This window comes from Mesoplodon mirus (genome assembly GCF_964341445.2).
Source record: "Mesoplodon mirus genome assembly, chromosome: 9".
NCBI lineage: Eukaryota > Metazoa > Chordata > Mammalia > Artiodactyla > Ziphiidae > Mesoplodon > Mesoplodon mirus.
The window spans coordinates 9,878,248-9,899,587 of NC_138985.1; the positions used below are offsets into that span (position 1 = coordinate 9,878,248).

Genomic DNA, 21,340 nt, shown 5'->3' on the forward strand with positions numbered 1-21,340 from the left:
TTTCTATTTCAGGCTAAAAATCTCATAGAGAGATTTTTTGATCAACAAGTGGAAGTTCAGGGCAGACGTGCAGAGCCGTTGCCTGAGATATACTACATTGATGGTACTCTCCAAATGGTTTGGATTAATCGCTGCTTCCCAGGGTATGGAATGAATATCCTGAAACACCCAAAATGTCCTGAGTGCTGTGGTATGTAATGAACTATGATTTTATGGTTTATACATATGAAAACTCACTGTCTTCATCATGCCTAAGTGAATGTCTTTCACTTATTTTTACTATCATTTAGGTTTGAAGTAGTGTGTTTGAAAACACTATGTCAATCTGAAGATTTAAAAGAAAAAGGCCAAATTAATTCTGGCCTTGTTTTAATACTAGAGTGAAGAGGGGTTTAGGTGTTAGGCAGTTGTCTGGGAGGAAGCACAAATACTAGTTATGAGACAACTAGAGTGATTTATCTTTTTTTTTCTTTTTTTGATAATATGACTTGAGAAGTGTTTTATTATTAATTTTTTTACATCTTTATTGGAATATAACTGCTTTACAATGGTGTGCTAGTTTCCACTCTATAACAAAGTGAATCAGTTATAAATATACATATGTTCCCATATCTCTTCCCTCTTGCGTCTCCCTCCCTCGCACCCTCCCTATCCCACCCCTCTAGGTGGTCACAAAGCACCGAGCTGATCTCCCTGTGCTATGCGGCTGCTTCCCACTAGCTATCTATTTTGCGTTTGGTAGTGTATATATGTCCATGCCTCTCTCTCACTCTGTCACAGCTTACCCTTCCCCCTCCCCATATCCTCAAGTCCATTCCCTAGTAGGTCTATGTCTTTATTCCTGCCTTACCCCTAGGTTCTTCGTGACATTTTTTTTTCTTAAATTCAATATATATGTGTCAGCATACGGTATTTGTCTTTCTCTTTCTGACTTACTTCACTCTGTATGACAGATGCTAGGTCCATCCACCTCATTACAAATAGCTCAATTTTGTTTCTTTTTATGCCTGAGTAATATTCCATTGTGTATATGTGCCACATCTTCTTTATCCATTCATCTGATGATGGACACTTAGGTTGTTTCCATTTCCTGGCTATTGTAAATAGAGCTGCAATGAACATTTTGGTACATGACTCCTTTTGAATTATGGTTTTCTCAGGGTATATGCCCAGTAGTGGGATTGCTGGGCCATGTGGTAGCTCTATTTTTAGTTTTTTAAGGAACCTCCGTACTGTTCTCCATAGTGGCTGTATCAAGTCACATTCCCACCAACAGTGCAAGAGTGTTCCCTTTTCTCCACACCCTCTCGAACATTTATTGTTTCTAGATTTTTTGATGATGACCATTCTGATTGGTGTGAGATGATATCTCATTGTAGTTTTGATTTGGATTCCTCTAATGATTAATGATGTTGAGCATTCTTTCATGTGTTTGTTGGCATTCTGTATATCTTCTTTGGAGAAATGTCTATTTAGGTCTTCTGCCCATTTTTGGATTGGGTTGTTTTTTTGTTATTGAGCTGCATGAGCTGCTTGTAAATTTTGGAGATTAATCCTTTGTCAGTTGCTTCATTTGCAAATATTTTCTCCCATTCTGAGGGTTGTCTTTTGGTCTTGTTTATGGTTTCCTTGGCTGTGCAAAAGCTTTGAAGTTTCAGTAGGTCCCATTTTTTAATTTTTTTTAATTTCCATTTCTCTAGGAGGTGGGTCAAAAAGGATCTTGATGTGATTTATGTCATGGAGTGTTCTGCCTATATTTTCCTCTAAGAGTTTGATAGTTTCTGGCCTTACATTTAGGTCTTTAATCCATTTTGAGCTTATTTTTGTGTATGGTGTTAGGGAGTGATCTAATCTCATACTTTTACATGTACCTGTCCAGTTTTCCCAGCACCGCTTATTGAAGAGGCTGTCCTTTCTCCACTGTACATTCCTGCCTCCTTTATCAAAGGTAAGGTGACCATATGTCCGTGGGTTTATCTCTGGGCTTTCTATCCTGTTCCATTGATCTATATTTCTGTTTTTGTGTCAGTACCATACTGTCTTGGTTACTCAGCTTTGTAGTATAGTCTGAAGTGAGGGAGCCTGATTGCTTCAGCTCCATTTTTTGTTCTCAAGATTGCTTTGGCTATTCGGGATCTTTTGTGTTTCCATACAAATTGTGAAATTTTTTGTTCTAGTTCTGTGAAAAATGCCAGTGGTGGTTTGATAAGGATTGCATTGAATCTGTAGATTGCTTTGGGTAGTAGAATAATTTTCACAATGTTGATTCTTCCGATCCAAGAACATGGTATATCTCTCCATCTATTTGTATCATCTTTAACTTCTTTCATCAGTGTCTTATAATTTTCTGCATACAGGTCTTTTGTCTCCTTAGGTAGGTTTATTCCTAGATATTTTATACTTTTTGTTGCAATGGTAAATGGGAGTGTTTTCTTGATTTCACTTTCAGATTTTTCATCATTAGTATAGAGGAATGCCAGAGATTTCTGTGCATTAATTTTGTATCCTGCTACTTTACCAAATTCATTGATTAGCTCTAGTAGTTTTCTGGTAGCATCTTTAGGATTCTCTATGTATAGTATCATGTCATCTGCAAACGGTGACAGCTTTACTTCTTCTGTTCCGATTTGGATTCCTTTTATTTCCTTTTCTTCTCTGATGGCTGTGGCTAAAACTTCCAAAACTAAGTTGAATAAGAGTGGTGAGAGTGGGCAACCTTGTGTTGTTCCTGATCTTAGTGGAAATGCTTTCAGTTTTTCACCATTGAGGACGATGTTGGCTGTGGGTTTGTCATATATGCCCTTTATTATGTTGAGGAAGGTTCCCTCTATACCTACTTTCTGCAGGGTTTTTATCATAAATGGGTGTTGAATTTTGTCAAAAGCTTTCTCTGCATCTATTGAGATGATCATATGGTTTTTCTCCTTCAATTTGTTAATATGGTGTATCACGTTGATTGATTTGCGTATATTGAAGAATCCTTGCATTCCTGGAATAAACCCCACTTGATCCTGGTGTATGATCCTTTTAATGTGCTGTTGGATTCTGTTTGCTAGTATTTTGTTGAGGATTTTTACATCTATGTTCATCAGTGATATTGGCCTGTAGTTTTCTTTCTTTGTGACATCCTTGTCTGGTTTTGGTATCAGGGTGATGGTGGCCTTGTAGAATGAGTTTGGGAGTGTTCCTCCCTCTGCTATATTTTGGAAGAGTTTGAGAAAGATAGGTGTTAGCTCTTCTCTAAATGTTTGATAGAATTCGCCTGTGAAGCCATCTGGTGTTGGGCTTTTGTTTGTTGGAAGATTTTTAAACACAATTTCAATTTCAGTGCTTGTGATTGGCCTGTTCATATTTTCTATTTCTTCCTGATTCAGTCTCGGCAGGTTGTGCATTTCTAAGAATTTGTCCATTTCTTCCAGGTTGTCCATTTTATTGGCATAGAGTTGCTTGTAGTAATTTCTCATGATCTTTTGTATTTCTGCAGTGTCAGTTGTTACTTCTCCTTTTTCATTTCTAATTCTATTGATTTGAGTCTTCTCCCTTTTTTTCTTGATGAGTCTGGCTAATGGTTTATCAATTTTGTTTATCTTCTCAAAGAACCAGCTTTTAGTTTTATTGATCTTTACTATTGCTTCCTTTATTTCTTTTTCATTTATTTCTGATCTGATCTTTATGATTTCTTTCCTTCTGCTAACTTTGCAGTTTTTTTTTTTTCTTCTTTCTCTAATTGCTTTAGGTGCAAGGTTAGGTTGTTTATTCGAGATGTTTCCTGTTTCTTAAGGTGGAATTGTATTGCTCTAAACTTCCCTCTTAGAACTGCTTTTGTTGCATCCCATATGTTTTGGGTCATCGTGTCTCCATTGTCATTTGTTTCTAGGTATTTTTTGATTTCCTTTTTGATTTCTTCAGTGATCACTTCGTTATTAGTGTATTGTTTAGCCTCCATGTGTTTGTATTTTTTACAGATCTTTTCCTGTAATTGATATCTAGTCTCATAGCATTGTGGTTGGAAAAGATACTTGATACAATTTCAATTTTCTTAAATTTACCAAGGCTTGATTTGTGACCCAAGATATGATCTATCCTGGAGAATGTTCCATGAGCATTTGAGAAAAATGTGTATTCTGTTGTTTTTGGATGGAATGTCCTATAAATATCAATTAACTCCATCTTGTTTAATGTATCATTTAAAGCTTGTGTTTCCTTATTTTCATTTTGGATGATCTGTCCATTGGTGAAAGTGGGGTGTTAAAGTCCCCTACTATGCATGTCTTACTGTCGATTTCCCCTTTTATGGCTTTTAGTATTTGCCTTATGTATTGAGGTTCTCCTATGTTGGGTGCATAAATATTTACAATTGTTATATCTTCTTCTTGGTTCGATCCCTTGATCATTATGTAGTGTCCTTCTTTGTCTCTTCTAATAGTCTTTATTTTAAAGTCTATTTTGTCTGATATGAGAATTGCTACTCCAGCTTTCTTTTGGTTTCCATTTGCATGGAATATCTTTTTCCATCCCCTCACTTTCAGTCTGTATGTGTCTGTAGGTCTGTAGTGGGTCTCTTGTAGGCAGCATATATATGGGTCTTGTTTTTGTATCCATTCAGCCAGTCTGTGTCTTTTGGTGGGAGCATTTATTCCATTTACATTTAAGGTAATTATCGATATGTATGTTCCTATTCCCATTTTCTTAATTGTTTTGGATTTGTCATTGTAGGTCTTTTCCTTCTCTTGTGTTTCCTGCCTAGAGAAGATCCTTCAGCATTTGTAGTAAAGCTGGTTTGGTGGTGCTGAACTCTCTCAGCTTTTGCTTGTCTGTAAAGGTTTTAATTTCTCCATCAAATCTGAATGAGATCCTTGCTGGGTAGAGTAATCTTGGTTGTACGTTTTTCTCCTTCAACACTTTAAATATATCCTGCCAGTCCCTTCTGGCTTGCAGAGTTTCTGCTGAAAGATCAGCTGTTAACCTTTTGGGGATTCCCTTGTGTGTTATTTGTTGTTTTTCCCTTGCTGCTTTTCATATGTTTTCTTTGTATTTAATTTTTGACAGTTTAATTAATATGTTGTCTTGGCATGTTTCTCCTTGCATTTATCTTGTATGGGACTCTCTGTGCTTCCTGAACTTGATTAACTATTTCCTTTCCCATATTAGGGAAGTTTTCAACTATAATCTCTTCAAATATTTTCTCAGGCACTTCATTCTAGTCCATGGAAGTACCATTATCCCCTGTTTCAGGCCTGTGGGTCTGACTTGGTCTGCCTCTGGACCTATTACCTTTCCATGGGAGTCATTCCTTTTTTATTCAAGGGTAGTGCATGTTTGCAGATGATAATTCTACCAGCCCATTTCCTGCTTGTAGAATTTTGGAAATCTAAAAAATGCCTTTAATTTGATCCTGTCTCTGTTCCGTTTAGTCCAAGTTAGCAGTGTTTCTGCTGTAAAACATTCTTAAAAACCTTGCAGTGGGCTTCCCTGGTGGCGCAGTGGTTGACAGTCCGCCTGCCAATGCAGGGGACATGGGTTCGTGCCCCGGTCCGGGAAGATCCCACATGCCGTGGAGCAGCTAGGCCCGTGAGCCATGGCCGCTGAGCCTGCGCATCTGAAGCCTGTGCTCCACAATGGGAGAGGCCACAGCTGTGAGAGGCCCGCATACCTCAAAAAAAAAAAAAAAAACCTTGCAGTTCTCCTGTGTATGTCATGGGTATTCACATCATTAGTCAAGAGGGACACCTCTTGTGGAGGCACAGAACTTTCCTGCAATTCCATATCTCAATTCCAGGTTTCTTCCAAGATGGTTGAGTGGACCTATGAATCACATACGTAGTCTTGGTATCAAAAGTTTGTCCAGCCATAGCATTACTCTCTAGATCTTGCTTTTTAACAGTGGACTTCTTGATTTTAGCATTCTTTGAAAACTGGATAGGTTTCTAATTACCAGATGATGGTTCCTTTTTGCTTAGCAGTGCTATCATCAATTTATCTCTTTCCTCCTGCATTTTACTGTAAGCAGCAAGGCAAAGACAGAGTACACCTTTTATTTTGTTTTCTTTGTTGGGAAATGTTTTTTGTCTTTTAGGTTTTTTTTTTTTTTTTGCTAAAAATTCGATTTCTGTAATACATACGGCTGTTCAGGTTTTTTTTGGGGGGGGTGTAATGTTTTGATAATTTGTGGCCATCAAGATATAAACTTCTCCCTAGCCTTAGTGGCACCCCTCAAATTTCGACATGTTGTATTTTCATTTCCATTCACTTCATAATGTTCATTTCTCTTTGGATTTCTTCTTCAAGCAATTGGTTCTTTAGAATTGTGGTGTTTAATTTCCAGATGTTATGGGAATTTTCAGAGATCTTTCTTTCTCTCTCTTTTTTTTTTTTTTTTGGTACGTGGGCCTCTCAATGTTGTGGCCTCTCCCGTTGCTCCGGACGCGCAGGCTCAGCGGCCATGGCTCACAGGCCCAGCCGCTCCACGGCATGTAGGATCTTCCCGGTCCAGGGCATGAACCCGTGTCCCCTGCATCGGCAGGCGGACTCTCAACCACTGCACCACCAGGGAAGCCCTGAGATCTTTCTTTTATTGAAACTTAATTTAATTCAGTTGTCAGAGAGAATATGTGTGATTTGAATACTTTTTAATTTACTGAAACATGTTTTATGCTATATCCTTCTGGTTATATTCATGCCCCTATCATTATGAGATATTTTTTGTTCCTTGTAATAATCTTTCCTCTGACTTCTGTTTTGTCTAATATTAATACTGCTAACTACAGATTTCTTTTTATTAGCATTGTCGTGGTTTATCATTCAGGGTTCCAACAGAGGAAAGAATCAGTAGGATATATGTATACTGAGAGATTTATTGCAAGAAATTGGCTTATGTAATTGTGATTGCTAACTAGATAATTGAACATAGGGAATATGGTTACATTAATTGTTTTAATGTCCTTCTCCACATATTCAGGGTAGATTGTAATTAACTTTTTTTCTTATCGTGAGTCATATTGTCTTGTCTCCCTCATGCCAAGTAATTTTTCAATGCCAGATATTTGTGAATATTCTGTTGTTTGGCATTGAATATTTTTTGTATTTTTATATTTTTGCATTATTGCGTTTTGTTCTTACACACAGAAAAATTGTTTGGAAACAGTTTGGTTATTTCTGGTCTTACTTTTAATTTATTTGGCTGAACCAATGTTCCGTCTAGGCTAGTCATTCTCTGCTATTGAGGCAAGAATTTTCTGTTTACTCTGGCTGTAAGCCTGTTATTCTTGAGTGTTTCCATACTAACTCATGGGATTATACACATTAACTGGCCCTGTGTGAGCACTGGGCAATGTTACATTACAGTATGGCAGTGGAATGAATCTAAAAGCTCATGTCCTAAGACAACAATAGAAAGCCATGATCTAGCCTCAGAAGTCAGCTGGTGTCACTTCTGTCATACAAAGTTCCACTTAGGAACAGAGGAGGTGACCCGGATGGATTCTACTGCTCAACAAGGTCACAATTGTAAGAATGTGTAGAATGGGATGGATATATTGTTAGCCATCTCTGGGAAATACAGTCTGTCACAAGGTCCTTATATTCCCCTATTTATTTTAGAATCAGCTGGTCAGTTTTCATTTTCAGTAAGCCTGATAGGATTATGTTTTGGGGAGAAGATGGCTTCATATTCATAAGTGTGTTATATCTCTGTGTCTGTTTTTCATCTTCATTGTGGTATAATTGACAAAGTTGTATGTATCTAAGATATACAACTTGATGTTCTGATATATGTATACATTGTGAAATAATCACCACAATTAAGCTAATTCACATATCCATCATGCTCCATACCTCACATAGTTACATAAATATATATATATATATATATATATATATAGTGTGTGTGTGTGTGTGTGTGTGTGTGGTGAGATCATTTAAGATCTACCCTTTTACGAGATTTCAAGTATGAAATGTAATATTGTTAATTAGAGTCATATTGCTCTACTTGGTTCTCCAGAATTTATTCATCCTGCATAACTAAAACTTTGTAATATCTCCTCATTTCTCCCTCCCACCAGCCCCTGAGGACCACCATTCTACTTCCTGCCTCTGTGAATTTGACTCTTTTAGATCATGCAGTATTTGTGGGGAAAATTTTTAAATCAACTTTATTAAGGTGTCATAAACACACTCATTTTTAAATGTGCACATTTTAATTGTACAGTTCAGTGAGTTTTGACAAGTGTATTCATCCATTTAACCAGTACCACTATGAAGATATAGAAATTTCCATTCCCCGAATTGTCCCCTTATGCTACTTCACAATCACAACTACTTATTAAATTTACCACTGTTTATTTATACATTCAGTTTTTGACAGGCATTTGGGTTGTTTCTAGTTTTTGTCTATTGTGAATAGAGCTTGTATGAACATTTCTGTGTAAGTTTTTGTGGACCTGTGTTTTCATTTCTCTTGGGTAAATGCATAAGAGTTAAGTTTTAGGATAATATAGTAGAGTATTTTTAACTGTTAAGAAACTCCCAAACTTTTACAAAGTAGTTGTATGATTTTGCATGTCCACCAAGCAGTGTATGAGATTTCTGGTTGTTTCACATTCTTGCAGTCTTGATATTGTCCATCTTTTAAATTTTAATCAGTGTAGTGCTATTTTATTTGTGATATAATTTGTATTTACTTTATAGCTAATGATATCAAATATCTTCTCACGTTCTCTGTGAGCATTCACATATGTTCTTTTGTGAACTGTTCACATCATTTCCTCTACCCTTTTTCTGGTTATTATTCTTCTAAATATTGACTTACAAGGTTTATTTATGTATTCTGGAAACAGGTCCATATATATTCATTTTACTTTCTTAATGGTGTCTTTCAAATACAGAAGTTTTAATTTTGACAAAACTAAGTTTCTTAATTTTTTTTCTTAAGGAACCAAAGATATTGTGTCCATCCAAGAAATTTCTGCTTACCCCAAATTCATGAAGAATTTTTCCTATTTTCTTCTAGAAACATTGACCTTGTATTGTGTGGCCTTGCTAAAACTTACAGTTCTAAGAATTTATTTTTTATTTTTGGGATTTTCTTCATACCTAATCATTTCACATAGGAATAAAGACAGTTTCACTGCTTTATTTCTCATTTCCATGCTCTTTATTTCTTTTTATCGCCCCCATTAGTCTGGCTAGAATGTTCAGAAAAGTGCTCACCAAAAGTGGTGAGAGTTGGCATTCTTTTCCTGTTTCAACTGTCAGGGCCCACGGGCTTTCTCCTTTATCTGTGATGCTAGCTGGCGGCTTTTAAGAGATGCCATTAATCGGGTTGATGAAGGAAATTCCCTTCCATTCTCTATTTATTTTGATTTTTCATCATGAAGGAGATGGAATTTTGTCATGTCTTGTATACACCATTGAGATGATCATATGTTTTGTATCTTTTATCATGTTTTATGATGCATTGATCGATACATAGAAGTTAAACCAACTTTGTATAAACTGACCTGTAATATAAACTATATGTGATCATCATTTGTAATTTCTACATATCACTGAGGTTTATATGCTAACATTTAGTTAAGGATTCTTGTGTCTATATCCATAAGGAACTTTGGTCTATAGTTTTCTTGTAAATATTTATACAATTTTGTTATTAGGGCACTTGCTGTTTTAAAAATGAATTGCAGTCATTTCCTCTTCTTGCTTTTTCTGAATGGTTTATGTAAAATTTATATAATTTTTCCCTCAATACCTCATTGAAGCTATCTGTACCTTGAAGCTTGTTTAGTTTTGGTTTACAGGGAACGATGCATGTGTGTGTGTATGTGTGTGTGTCTTTGATTTATTATCGCTCTTTGGAAATAAAATTTTTCTTTATAATGTTATATTTCAAACATCTAGAAATATAGAAAATGATGTTATAAACAAGTATTTTCATATCTCCCATTCCAAACAAATTTCATATTCTGTCACTTGCTTTGTATCCTAAGATTTAAAGTGATTTAAATAGGACACAGCTGAAGCTTCCTGTGAAGGCCTCAACAATCCATTGTCTTCCTCTTCTGCTCAGATATATTCATTATCAGAATTGGATATTTTTTAACCCAATCCCGAATTTTATACTTTTAATTCTTATTGAGGCAATCAACAATGACAAATAGTATTGGTTTGCATGATAATCAATAAATGGCGTCTTGCCTTAAATAACCTCTACAACTTGCTTTGTTTGGGCTCAACAATGACATACAATTAAGTACTCATGTTGAAATTATACAGTTTAATGACCTGGACACATATACATCCATGAAACTATCACCACAGTCAAGAAGAGGATCTCTGCCGTAACCCTGCATTTTGCTTATGCCTTTTTGTAATCAGTCCTCCCTCAATATCCATTCCCAAGCAAATGCAGATATGCTCTGCATCACTATATATTTGCATGCATTTTAATAATTTTTAATAAATGGAATCATGCAATATATAATCTTTGTCTGAATTCTTTCACTTGGCGTAATTTTGAGATTCGTCAGTATTATCTCATGTGTTAATAGTTTGCTCCTCTTTATTGCTGAGTAGTAGTCCATTGTATGGATATACCACATTTTATTTATCCATTCACCTGATGATGGACATCTGGGTTGTTTCCAGTTTTAGGCCATTACAAATAAAGCTGCTATGAACATTCCTGTACAAGTCTTTGGGTGGACATGTGTTTTCAGTTCTTCTGGGAAAATACCTATGATTGCGATTGCTGGGTCATATGGTAAGTGTATGTTTAACTTTATTAAAAAAAAAGCCAAATTATTTTTAAAGCAGCTGTACAATTTTCATGTTCTACCAGAAAGGTTGTGGAGTTCCAGTTGTTCTAAATACTTTCCAAAGCATATAGTATGCTCACTCTTTTTTAATTTTAGCCATTCCAGTGTGTGTATGTGTAGTGGTATCTCATTGTGGTTTTAATTTTAATTTTCCTTTTTAAAAAATATTTTCAAGTTTCTATTGGATATTGGTATTCCTTTGCACAGTATCTGTTCAAATATCTTTCCCATTTTTTAAGTGCGTTGTTTGTCTCACTGAGTTGTAAGAGTTCTTAATTTAGTATGGACAAAAAGTTTTTTTTCTGATATATGTGCTGTGACTATTTTCCCAGACTGTGGCTTACATTTTTGTTTTCAAAGCAAAACATTGAAGAAATCCAATTTATTATTATTTTTTTATTCTGTGGTTCACATGTTTTTGTGTTCTAATAAACATTTTCCTACCCTAAGGTCACAAAGATTTTCTACTGTGCTTATTTATTTATTTATTTTTGTGGTACGCGGGCCTCTCACTGTTGTGGCCTCTCCCATTGAGGAGCACAGGCTCCGGACGCTCAGGCCCAGCGGCCATGGCTCACGGGCCTAGCCGCTCCGTGGCATATGGGATCTTCCCAGACCGGGGCACGAACCTGTGTCCCCTGCATCGGCAGGCGGACTATGAACCACTGCGCCACCAGGGAAGCCCGTTCCATGTCTTCTTGAATAATAAGTTTATTCTGGCATTTAAGTAGAAGTTGTCTTCTGTATTTCTATTGTCCTAGTTTCCACTTGTTAAATCAATTTGTAAGAGTGAAATGTTGAAGCTCCCAGCTGATATTGTGGATTGGACTGTTTCTCCTTTATTTTCTTCCAAGTATTTTGAAACTCAGTAATTATGTAAATAGACATTTAGGATTGCTCCTTTTCTTGATGACTTGACTCTCCATCATTATGTAATGATACACCTTTTTATTCCTGATAATATTCCTTGCGTTGAAGTCTACTTTGTTAGATATTAATATAATCACTCCAGCTTTCTTATGATTAGTGCTTATATCTTGTGCCAGAAAGAGATAGACCCTGTTAACATTTCTGCTTAGCCATTTAACAAAGTTGTTGATAATGTCTTTTGATGCACAAAATTTAAAATTTTGATGAAGTCCAATTTATCTATCCATTTTTTAACTTTGTTGCCATACCAGAAGACATGAAGATTTAGCCCTATGTTTTCTTCTAGGAATTTTTAGCTCTTTATTTAAGTCATAGTTAATATTTGTATATAGCGTGAGGTAGAGATCCAACTTCATTTTTCTGCTTGTGGAAATACAGTTTTCCCAGCACCATTTGTTGAAGAGTTTACTGTTTTCACATTGAATGGACTTGGCACCCTTATCAAGAATCAGTTGGTAATAAATGAATAGGTTTATTTCTGTTCCATTGGTCTGTAGGTCTGTCTGTTTTGATTCCTGGAGCTTTGTAGTATGTTTTGAAATTGGGAAATACGAGTCCTCTGGCTTTGTTCTTCTTTTTCAAGATTTTATTTTGGCTGTTCAGGACCACTTGCAATTTACTATGAATTGAGGAATGGCTTTTCAATTTCTTTAAAAAAAAAGCTGTTGGAATTTTCATAGGGATTGCATTGAATATCTAGATTGCTTTGGGTAATGTTGACATCTTAATATTAAGTCTTCCTACCATGACCACAGAGTGAATGACTTTCTATTTATTTAGGTCTCCTGTAGTTTCTTTCAGCAATGTTTTGTAGTTTTTAGTATACAAGTATTTCACCTCCTGTTTTCTAGTTTGGTTTTATTGTTTGATTATTCCTTTTATTATGTGTTTTCTTGCCTCTTTCTCATGCCTAGTAATCTTTGTGTAGATTCCAAACATTGTGATTTTACCTTATTTGGTACTGCATATTTTTGTATTCCTGTGAATTTTGTCTTCTTTTTTTCACATGCAATTAATACATTATTGAAAACAATTTGATCATTTCATGTCTTGCTTTTCTAATCTGATTGGTGTTTCTGGTTCAGCATTCAGTCGAAAGCTAATCATTTTCCACTACTTTCCTAAGTGCTCCACCCAATGCCTTTTGAATATGAATTTTCTATTCTGGTTATTGGGAACAGACACTGTTCTTTAGCCTGAGTGATTGCCAAGCACCCTTTCCTCTAAAGTTATCAAAATTGATGGTCCTTTCCCCAGATTCAGGTAGCTTCTTCAGACACATATGCTGATTTCTGTTATACAATCAAGTGAGATGTTCTAGTCATCTCCAGAGTTCTCTGTCTCCACAGTATCTCCTTTCTGGTTCCCAGGAAGAACACTAGCTGCATTCAATGTCTTGGACTTCAGCTTTGTCTCTTCAGTTCAGGGAAGAACTCAGCTCCACCTTAGTTCCCGTTGCCATAATTTAGAAACTCACTGAAAGCAATAATCTACAACAGTTGTAGAGCTCATATATCAATATTTTGTTTCCTGTATGTCCCTTGGGATCACTGTCCCTTGTGGTTTGATGTCCAGTTTCTTGAAAACCATTTTCCATGTCTTTCTATGGTTATTATGTTTCGGTTGTTTCAGGCAAAATGGTAAATCATTTCCTTTATTCTATCTGGCCACTGTTCTCTTCAGGCTAAAGAACTTCTTAATTAGCCTTACTTGTAGTGCAGGGTTATTGTCTACAGTGTCTCTAAATTGTATTACCAAATGTCTTTTTTTACCTTTCATGTTTTTTAAATAAACTTTATTTTTTAGGCAGTTTTGGGTTCAAAGCAAATTTGAATGTAAGGTACAGAGATTTTCCATATGTCCCCTGGCCCCCCTCATGCTTAACCTCCACCGCTCAACATCCCTCAGCAGAGTGATACATTTGTTGTCATTGATGAATCTACAGTGAATGAAATATCATCACCCGAAGTCCATGGTTTACATTAGGATTCACTCATGGTGTTGTACATTCTGTTTTTTGGACAAATGTGTAAAGACATATGTTTACAATTATAGTATCATACAGTGTGGCTGCACTACCCTAACCTTTCTCTGCTTTCCACCTATTCATTCTTCTTTATCCCCAAGCCACTGATCTTTTTACTGTCTCCATAGTTTTGCCTTTTCCTGAGTGTTACATTGTTGGAATCCTACAGTGTGTAGCCTTTTCAGATTGACTTCCTTCACTTAGTAGTATTTCTTTTTAGCACTGAATAATGTTCCACTGCCTTCTAGCAGTTATTGCCTCTAGTGAGAAGTGAACTGCTACTCATACTTCTTCCCTCTCGCACCCTGCATTTAATGTGTCATCATTTGTACTCCATAGCATTTAGATTATCTTTACTCGGGATTTATAGCAGTTTGACTATGTTGTGTGTAGGGGTGGAGGTTTTGTACATTTCATGTTGGTGTTTGAAGAGTTTTTTGGATTATTCATTTATATCTTTTGCTAAATTCAAGGCTTTGGGGTCATATATGTCATTTACTGTTTTCAGCATTACTCTCTCTGTCCTCCCTTTTTGGTTATCAATTACACATATGTTACACCAATGTATATTGGCCCAGGGGTCACATGAAGCTCTACTCATTTTTTAATCAAGTTGAAGTTTATATAACATAAAGACATTTTAAAGTGGATAATTCAGTGACATTTAGTACATGGTGCTGTGCAACCACCACCTCTACCTAGTTCCCAAACATTTTAATCACCTCAAAAAGAAACTCTTTGCTTATTAAGTGGTTACTTCCTATTTTTCTCTACCTTCAGCCCCTGACAGCTACCAGTCTGCTTTCTCTCTCTATTCTGGATATTTCATACAAATGAAAAGATACAATATTTGTCATTTTTTCTCTGGCTTCTTTCACTTAACCTGATGTTTCAAGATTTAACCACATTGTAGTATGCATCAGTATGTCATTCCTTTTTATGGTTGAATAATATTACATTGTTTGTTTATACTTTATACACAGGCAATCCTGTGTTTACCTTTCTTGAGCTGTTTTCAAACTATTTAGCACAGTGCCTGCACAATTTTACAGTGCTACTAATAATATACAAGGGTAACTATTCTCAACAACACTTGTTATTTTCCTTTAAAAAATTATTGCTATCCTTGTGTGTGAAGTAGGGTCTCAGTATTGACTTGCATTTCCCAAATGACTAATGACGTTGAGCATTTTTTCCTGTACTTGGTGGCCACTTGTATATCTTCAGAAAAATGTCTGGGCAAGTCCTCTCTTCATTTTTTAAATTGGGTTTTCTTTCTTTTTGTTGTTGAGTTCTAAGGGCTATTTACATATTCTTTATACTCAGACCTTAGCACATGTATGATTGGCAAATATTTATCTATTCTCAGAGAGTTTTTTCACTTTCTTAATAATGTCCATTTGTGCACAGAAGTTTTATATTTTTACAAAGTTCAGTTTATTTTCTTTTTTATTGCTGATACTTTTGGTGTCATTTCTAAAAAACCATTATGGAATCTAAAATTGTGAAAAATTTACCCCTTTCCTTTTTTTCAAAGAGGTCATTGATGATTTGAGGTAAGTTCTAGAAAACAGTATGAGTTAGGGGTCCAAATATATTCTTGTCATGTGGCTATCTGGTTGTCACAGGACTTTTCACTGAAGAGACTGTTCTTTCCCCCTTGCGTGATCTTGTCATCCTTGTTGAAAATCAGTTCACCACTGATGTCTGTGGCTGTTTCTGGACTCTCAGTTCTATTCCATTAGTGTACCTTCTCTCCTTTTCTAGTGCTACACTGTTTTGATTATGGTAGCTTTGTAGGGAGTTTTGAAATTTCGAAGTGTGAGTACTCTAGGTTTGTATTTTTCAAAACTATGTTGTATATTTTAGGCCCCTTGCAATTCCATGTGAATTTGAGGATCATCATTCCCTCTTTTCAAAACCAAACCTAAAATAGATAGCTAGTGGGAAGCAGCCACATAGCACAGGGAGATCAGCTCTGTGGTTTGTGACCACCTAGAGGGGTGGGATAGGGAGGGTGAGAGGGAGCGAAATGCAAGAGGGAAGAGATATGGGAACATATCTTTATGTATAAGTGATTCACTTTGTTGTAAAGCAGAAACTAACACACCACTGTAAAGCGATTATACTCCAATAAAGATGTTATAAAAAAACAAAACAAAACCGAGCCTGAGGGGTTTTGATACAGGATACATTGGTCTGTAGTCTCCTTTGGCTTGTATTGTCATCTTCACAATAGTGTCTTCCACTTCTCCAACACAGGATGTGTTTCCATTTATGTAGGTCTTCTTTTATTCCTTACAGCGATGTCTTATAATTTTAATTTTACAAGTCTTCAGTCTTCTTGCTTCAATTTACATCTAGATTTTTTGTGGATTATCATGTAAATATAATTGCTTCTCTAATTTTCTTTTGGGATTTTTCCCTGCTAGTGTATAGACATAACCGCTCTTTGTGTGTTGGTCTTGTATCCTGCAACTTTGCTGAATTCCTTTATTAGCTCTAGTACCGTGTGTATATGAGTATTCACAGGTTTCTCTCTCTCTCTCCGTGTGTGTGTGTGTGTGGGGGGGTATACATACACACAATCATGTCATCTACAATTAGTTTACTTTTTCTTTTACAATTCAGATGCCTTTTATTCTTTTTCTTGCCTAATTGCTCTCTCTAGAACTTTCTTTAGGACATCCTTGCCTTGTTCTTGATCTTAGGGGGAAAACTTTCAGTATTTCACTATTGAAGATGATGTTAGCTTTGGGGTTTTCATAAAAGCCCTTTATCAGATTGAATTTTTTTTCATTTTGTTCCTAGTTTGTTGAGTGTTTTTATGATGAAAATTTTGGATTTTGTCAAATTCATTTTCTGCATCAATTGAGATGATCATGTAGGTTTTTTTCCCCCTTCTATTTGTATAGTATATTACTTTGATTGGTTTTTATATGTTTAGCCACCTTTGCAGTTCCTGGGATATATCCCACTTGATTATGGTGAATAATACTTTAATATAGTGTTGGAAGTTGCTTGTTAGTATTTTGTTGAGGATGTTTGCATCTGCATTCTAGAGATATTGATATTTACTTCCTTGTCTTAGTAATAACTCTATCTGGCTTTGAGGTCAGGGCAATGCTGATATCACAGATTGATTAGTAAGTGTTTCCTCCTCTTCTGTTTTTGAAAGTTTGAGAAGAATTTGTTTAATTCTTTAACTGTTTGGTAGTATTCACCAGTGAAGCCATCTCACCCTGAGATTTTCATTATTGGAGGTTTTCAGTTACTAGTTCAATATCTTTACTTGTTATAGATTTCTTCAGGTTTTCTATTTCTTTTCAGTCAGTTTTTGTAACACGTGTGTTTCCAGGTATTTTTCTTTTTTTTTCTGGTTTACCTAATTTGGTGGCATATAATTTTTCTTAAAATTGGCTTATCCTTTTTATTTCTGTAAGTTTGGTAGTGATGTTCCATCTTTCTTTCTGACTCTGGAAATTTCTCTCTTCTCTCTTTTTCTCAATCTACCTAAAGGTTTGTCAATCCTTTTAGTCTTTATAAAAATCAAATTCTGTTTTCCTTGCTTTTCTCTATTTTTTAAATTCTCTCTGTCATTAATATTCACTTTACTCTTTAAAAAATTTTTCTTCCTTCTGCTATCTGTAGATTTAGTTTGTTGTTTTCTCATCCCTTCAGGTGTAAATTTATGTTATTGATTTAAAATCTTTCTTTTTTTTCAGTATAGGCATTTACTACTAATAAATGTTCCTCTGCTTTCACTTAATCTCATATGGTTCGGTGTGTTATTCTTTCATTCTAATACATCTCAATATGTTTTTCAATTTCCCTTCTGATATCTTCTTGGCCTTTTAAGAATGTGTTGTTTAATTTCCACATATTTGTGAACATTCCACTTTTCCTTATGTTACTGATTTCTTCAGTAGCTTCATTCTATTGTGATTTGTATGATATCATTCTTTTTAAATTTATGAAGAATTGTCTTGTGTCCTAAAATATTGTCTATCCTAGAAAATATTGCATGTGTACTTGATAAAAATGGGTATTCTGTTGCTATGAGTGAAGTGTTCTATATACATCTGTTAATTTATTTGGTTTATAGTGTTGTCAAGTCCTCTATTTCCTTATTGATCCTCTGTCTAGAAACTCTATCCATTATTGGAAGAGAGGTAATGAAATCTCCAAGTAATGCTGTAGAGCTATGTCTCCCTCTGTTCTGCCAGTGTTTGCTTTATATATTTTCTGTACCTGTTGTTTGGTGTGTATATTTTTATAATTGTTATATCTTCTTAGTGATTTGATCCTTTTAGGAATATGTAATTTCCTTTTTTTATTATAACAGTTTTTGACTTAAAGTCTATTTAATTTTAATTAGTGCCAGCTCTTTTTTCATTACAGTTTCCATGGAATATCTTTTTCCACTTTTTCACTTTGAATCTAATTGTTTCATTTGGTCTAAAGTGAGTCTCTTCCAGATTGCATATAGTTGGATCATAAATATTCATTCTGCCAGTTTCTGTCTTCTGATTGTAGAATTTAACCCATTTACATTAAAAGTAATTACTGATAAGAAAGGACTTATTTCTGCCATTTTACTATTTCCTATATGTTGATTGTTTTTTAGAGTTCTTTCAAAGTTAATTCTGAGAGTTTTTGCTTGATTATTTTCATGTTTCTTTAGTTGGGACTGTCATTTGGAGCTGCCAGTATCTTTGCTGATGTTACTCTATTCTTTTTTTTTTAAACTCTTATTTCTCTTGACTATGAGTTAGTTTTCTGTGTCTTTGAAAATCTAATAATTTTTATTATATCCTAAACTTTATTGGTAGTGCTATGTAGAGTCTTCTGGCTTATTTTTGCTCTGAAGAGTGTTTATTATTTAGCCTAATAACATGCTAGATTCAAAATCTAAACTGTCTCTCCCATTGTAGGCACCATCTTCTCAGTTTGTTCAGCTTTCCAACTCTTACTGGTTTTGAACTTCTTGCAATATCACTGACTAATGTGAAGGTCTCACATCAGCCAGTTATCTGCATGGAGTTTATGTGAGATTTTAGAGTTGCTGCTTCTGTTTCTACCTATTTCCTTGAATTTCTCCCATTACTTTCTATATCTTCTGGTGGCCTAGAAGTCTGTCCTCTCATTTTTTGTAACCAAGTAGACATAATTTTTGCTTCAGTTTTAGCCACCCGTGCACTACATAGCGTGGTGGGTGCCCACTGCTGAAATATATGATAATACTTTTACCCATTTGCCTGCTGTCTTTGCTACCTCTTCAAGACTGTCAAATAGTGTATGTTTCCTCTTTCCAGATGTTATAAGTGTTTTCTGCAGATTGATTAATTCAATATAAGCTAGAATTAGAATTCTTGGCTACTTGATTTTTAGCATTGTGGACATTGTCTTTGGTGCATTATTTTTTGTTTAATATTGTATAAGTCTTATTGCTTATTTTCTCTATTTGTTTTCTCTTATAAAAGTCTTACCTGCCTCACAACCAGGAAAAAATTCTCTAATAATTTATTTTATTAATTTCAAATTTTGTTTCTTTACTCTCAGGTCCATAAAATAAGGGTACATACTGTGTGTGTGTGTGTGTGTATATGTACACATATATATACTTATAATATATGGTGCATATATATACACACCTACATTCGTATGTATATACACATATATGTACATACACACGAATATATATGTCTTTTAAAGGGTCCTCTTTTTTGTTTTACTGTTTGTGGTAATTAATATCTTGATGTATAGAGAGGGTAAATCACCTTCTTTTTTCTCTTTAGAAGTTGTCCATTTTAGATTGATTTGTCAAGTTATGTAAAATAAAATTGTAGTTGAGGTTTTATTTATGAGTGCAGTGCAGGTATAGATTAATTTGATTAAAATTTACATTTTTACATTAGCAGCATAAAGTTGGATTTTTAAAAATCCAGTCTGAGAATCTGTCCAATGATAGGCTATTTTAACAGATTCACAGTATTGCAAATTGTATCTGTGAGATTCATGCACATTTTTGTGGTTGTAACACAATTTAAAAAAAAATTTTTTTTCTATATAATATTCTATTTTATGAATATATCAAGGAGTATATATCTGTTTTATTGTTGGTTGAAATTGCTTCCTACTTCTCAGTTTTTCGACTATGACAAACAATGGTGTTGTGAATATTTTTGTTTGTATATCCTAGGTCTTTAGCTAATATTGGATCATAAGATGAGCAATTCATTAAAATATGTCAGATGGGGTTAATACAAAAAAATTAGAAAACACTTTTACAATGCAATGTAGGACAGATCCTGTCTACATCTATGCCAATTCTTGGCATAACCAAACTTTAAATATTTGCAATCTGATGATTATGTAATGCATCACATTTTTTATTATGGTAAAATATACATAAGATTTAACCTTTTAAGCATATTGCAAGGTACAAATTAGTGGCATTAAGCACATTCATATTGTTGTGTAAGCGTCAATACCATCCATCTCCAGGACTTTCTCATCTTCCCAAACTGAAATTCTGTACCTATTAAACGCTAGCTCCCCATTCTGCCCTCCTTTCAGTCCCTGACAACCACTCTTCTTCTTTCTGTCCCTGTAAATTTGACGAGTACTCTAGGTACCTCATGTAAATGAGATCATGTGGCATTTGTCGTTTTGTGATTGGCTTATTTCACTTGGCATCTATGTTGTAATATGTGTCAGAATTTCCTTCCTTTTGCAGGCTAAATACTATTCTGTTGTGTATATGTGTGTATATGTATCACATTCCCACCTCCAACATGTGTAGTACGTGACCATCACACATTTTCATACCATTCCACAGTACTTTTTATAATTTCACATTCCCACATTAACATCACATGAGGCGGCCCAGCACTAATGTACCACATTTCCGTTGTCTACATGTGTATGCCACGTTTTCTTTATCCATTCGTCTGTCAATGGACATAGGGTTGCTTCCACCTCTTGGCTATTGTGGATAATGCTGCACTGAACATGGGTGTGCAGATATCTCTTCGAGATCCTACTTTTAGTTCTTTTGGATAAATACTGTATTAGGGTGGGCCGCCATAACAAAATTCCATATACTGGATGGCTTAAACAAAATTTTTTTTCACAATTCTGGAGGCTGGAAGCCCAAGTTCAGGGTGCTGGTGATTCGTTTCTGGTGAGTTCTCTCTTGGCTTACAGATGGCATAATGGGCCACCTTCTCATTTTGTCTTCATATGGCCTTTCCTTGGTTCAAGTGTACAGAAAAAGTTTCGATTTTGATGTAGTCCAATTTAATTATTTGTCTTTTGTCCTCATGCTTTCAGTGTCATATAAAAAAATCATTGTAAAATCTAATGTCATAAAGCTTTTTCCTATGTTTTCTTCCAAGAATTTCATGGTTTTAGCTCTTATGTTTAGGTCTTTGATCCATTTTGAGTTAATTTTTGTATATATGGTGTAAGGTGAGTCCAGCCTCATTCATTTTCAAGTGGATATCCAGTTTGCTCAACCATTTGTTGAAAAGACTGTCCTTTCCTCATTGAATGGTCTTGGTATCCTTGT

The 21,340-nt window shown here is 35.1% G+C and overlaps 1 protein-coding gene across 1 annotated transcript in view; it reads left to right on the top strand.

Moving 5' to 3' along the window:
- ZPBP (zona pellucida binding protein) overlaps nt 1–21,340 on the top strand; it is a gene marked incomplete at its 5' end in the record, with an annotated part of 83,534 nt that overhangs the window by 58,985 nt on the left and 3,209 nt on the right. The window contains one exon of the mRNA XM_082632814.1: nt 13–190. Coding sequence (XP_082488940.1) covers nt 13–190 — 178 coding nt within the window. The remainder of the gene's footprint in view (nt 1–12; nt 191–21,340) is intronic.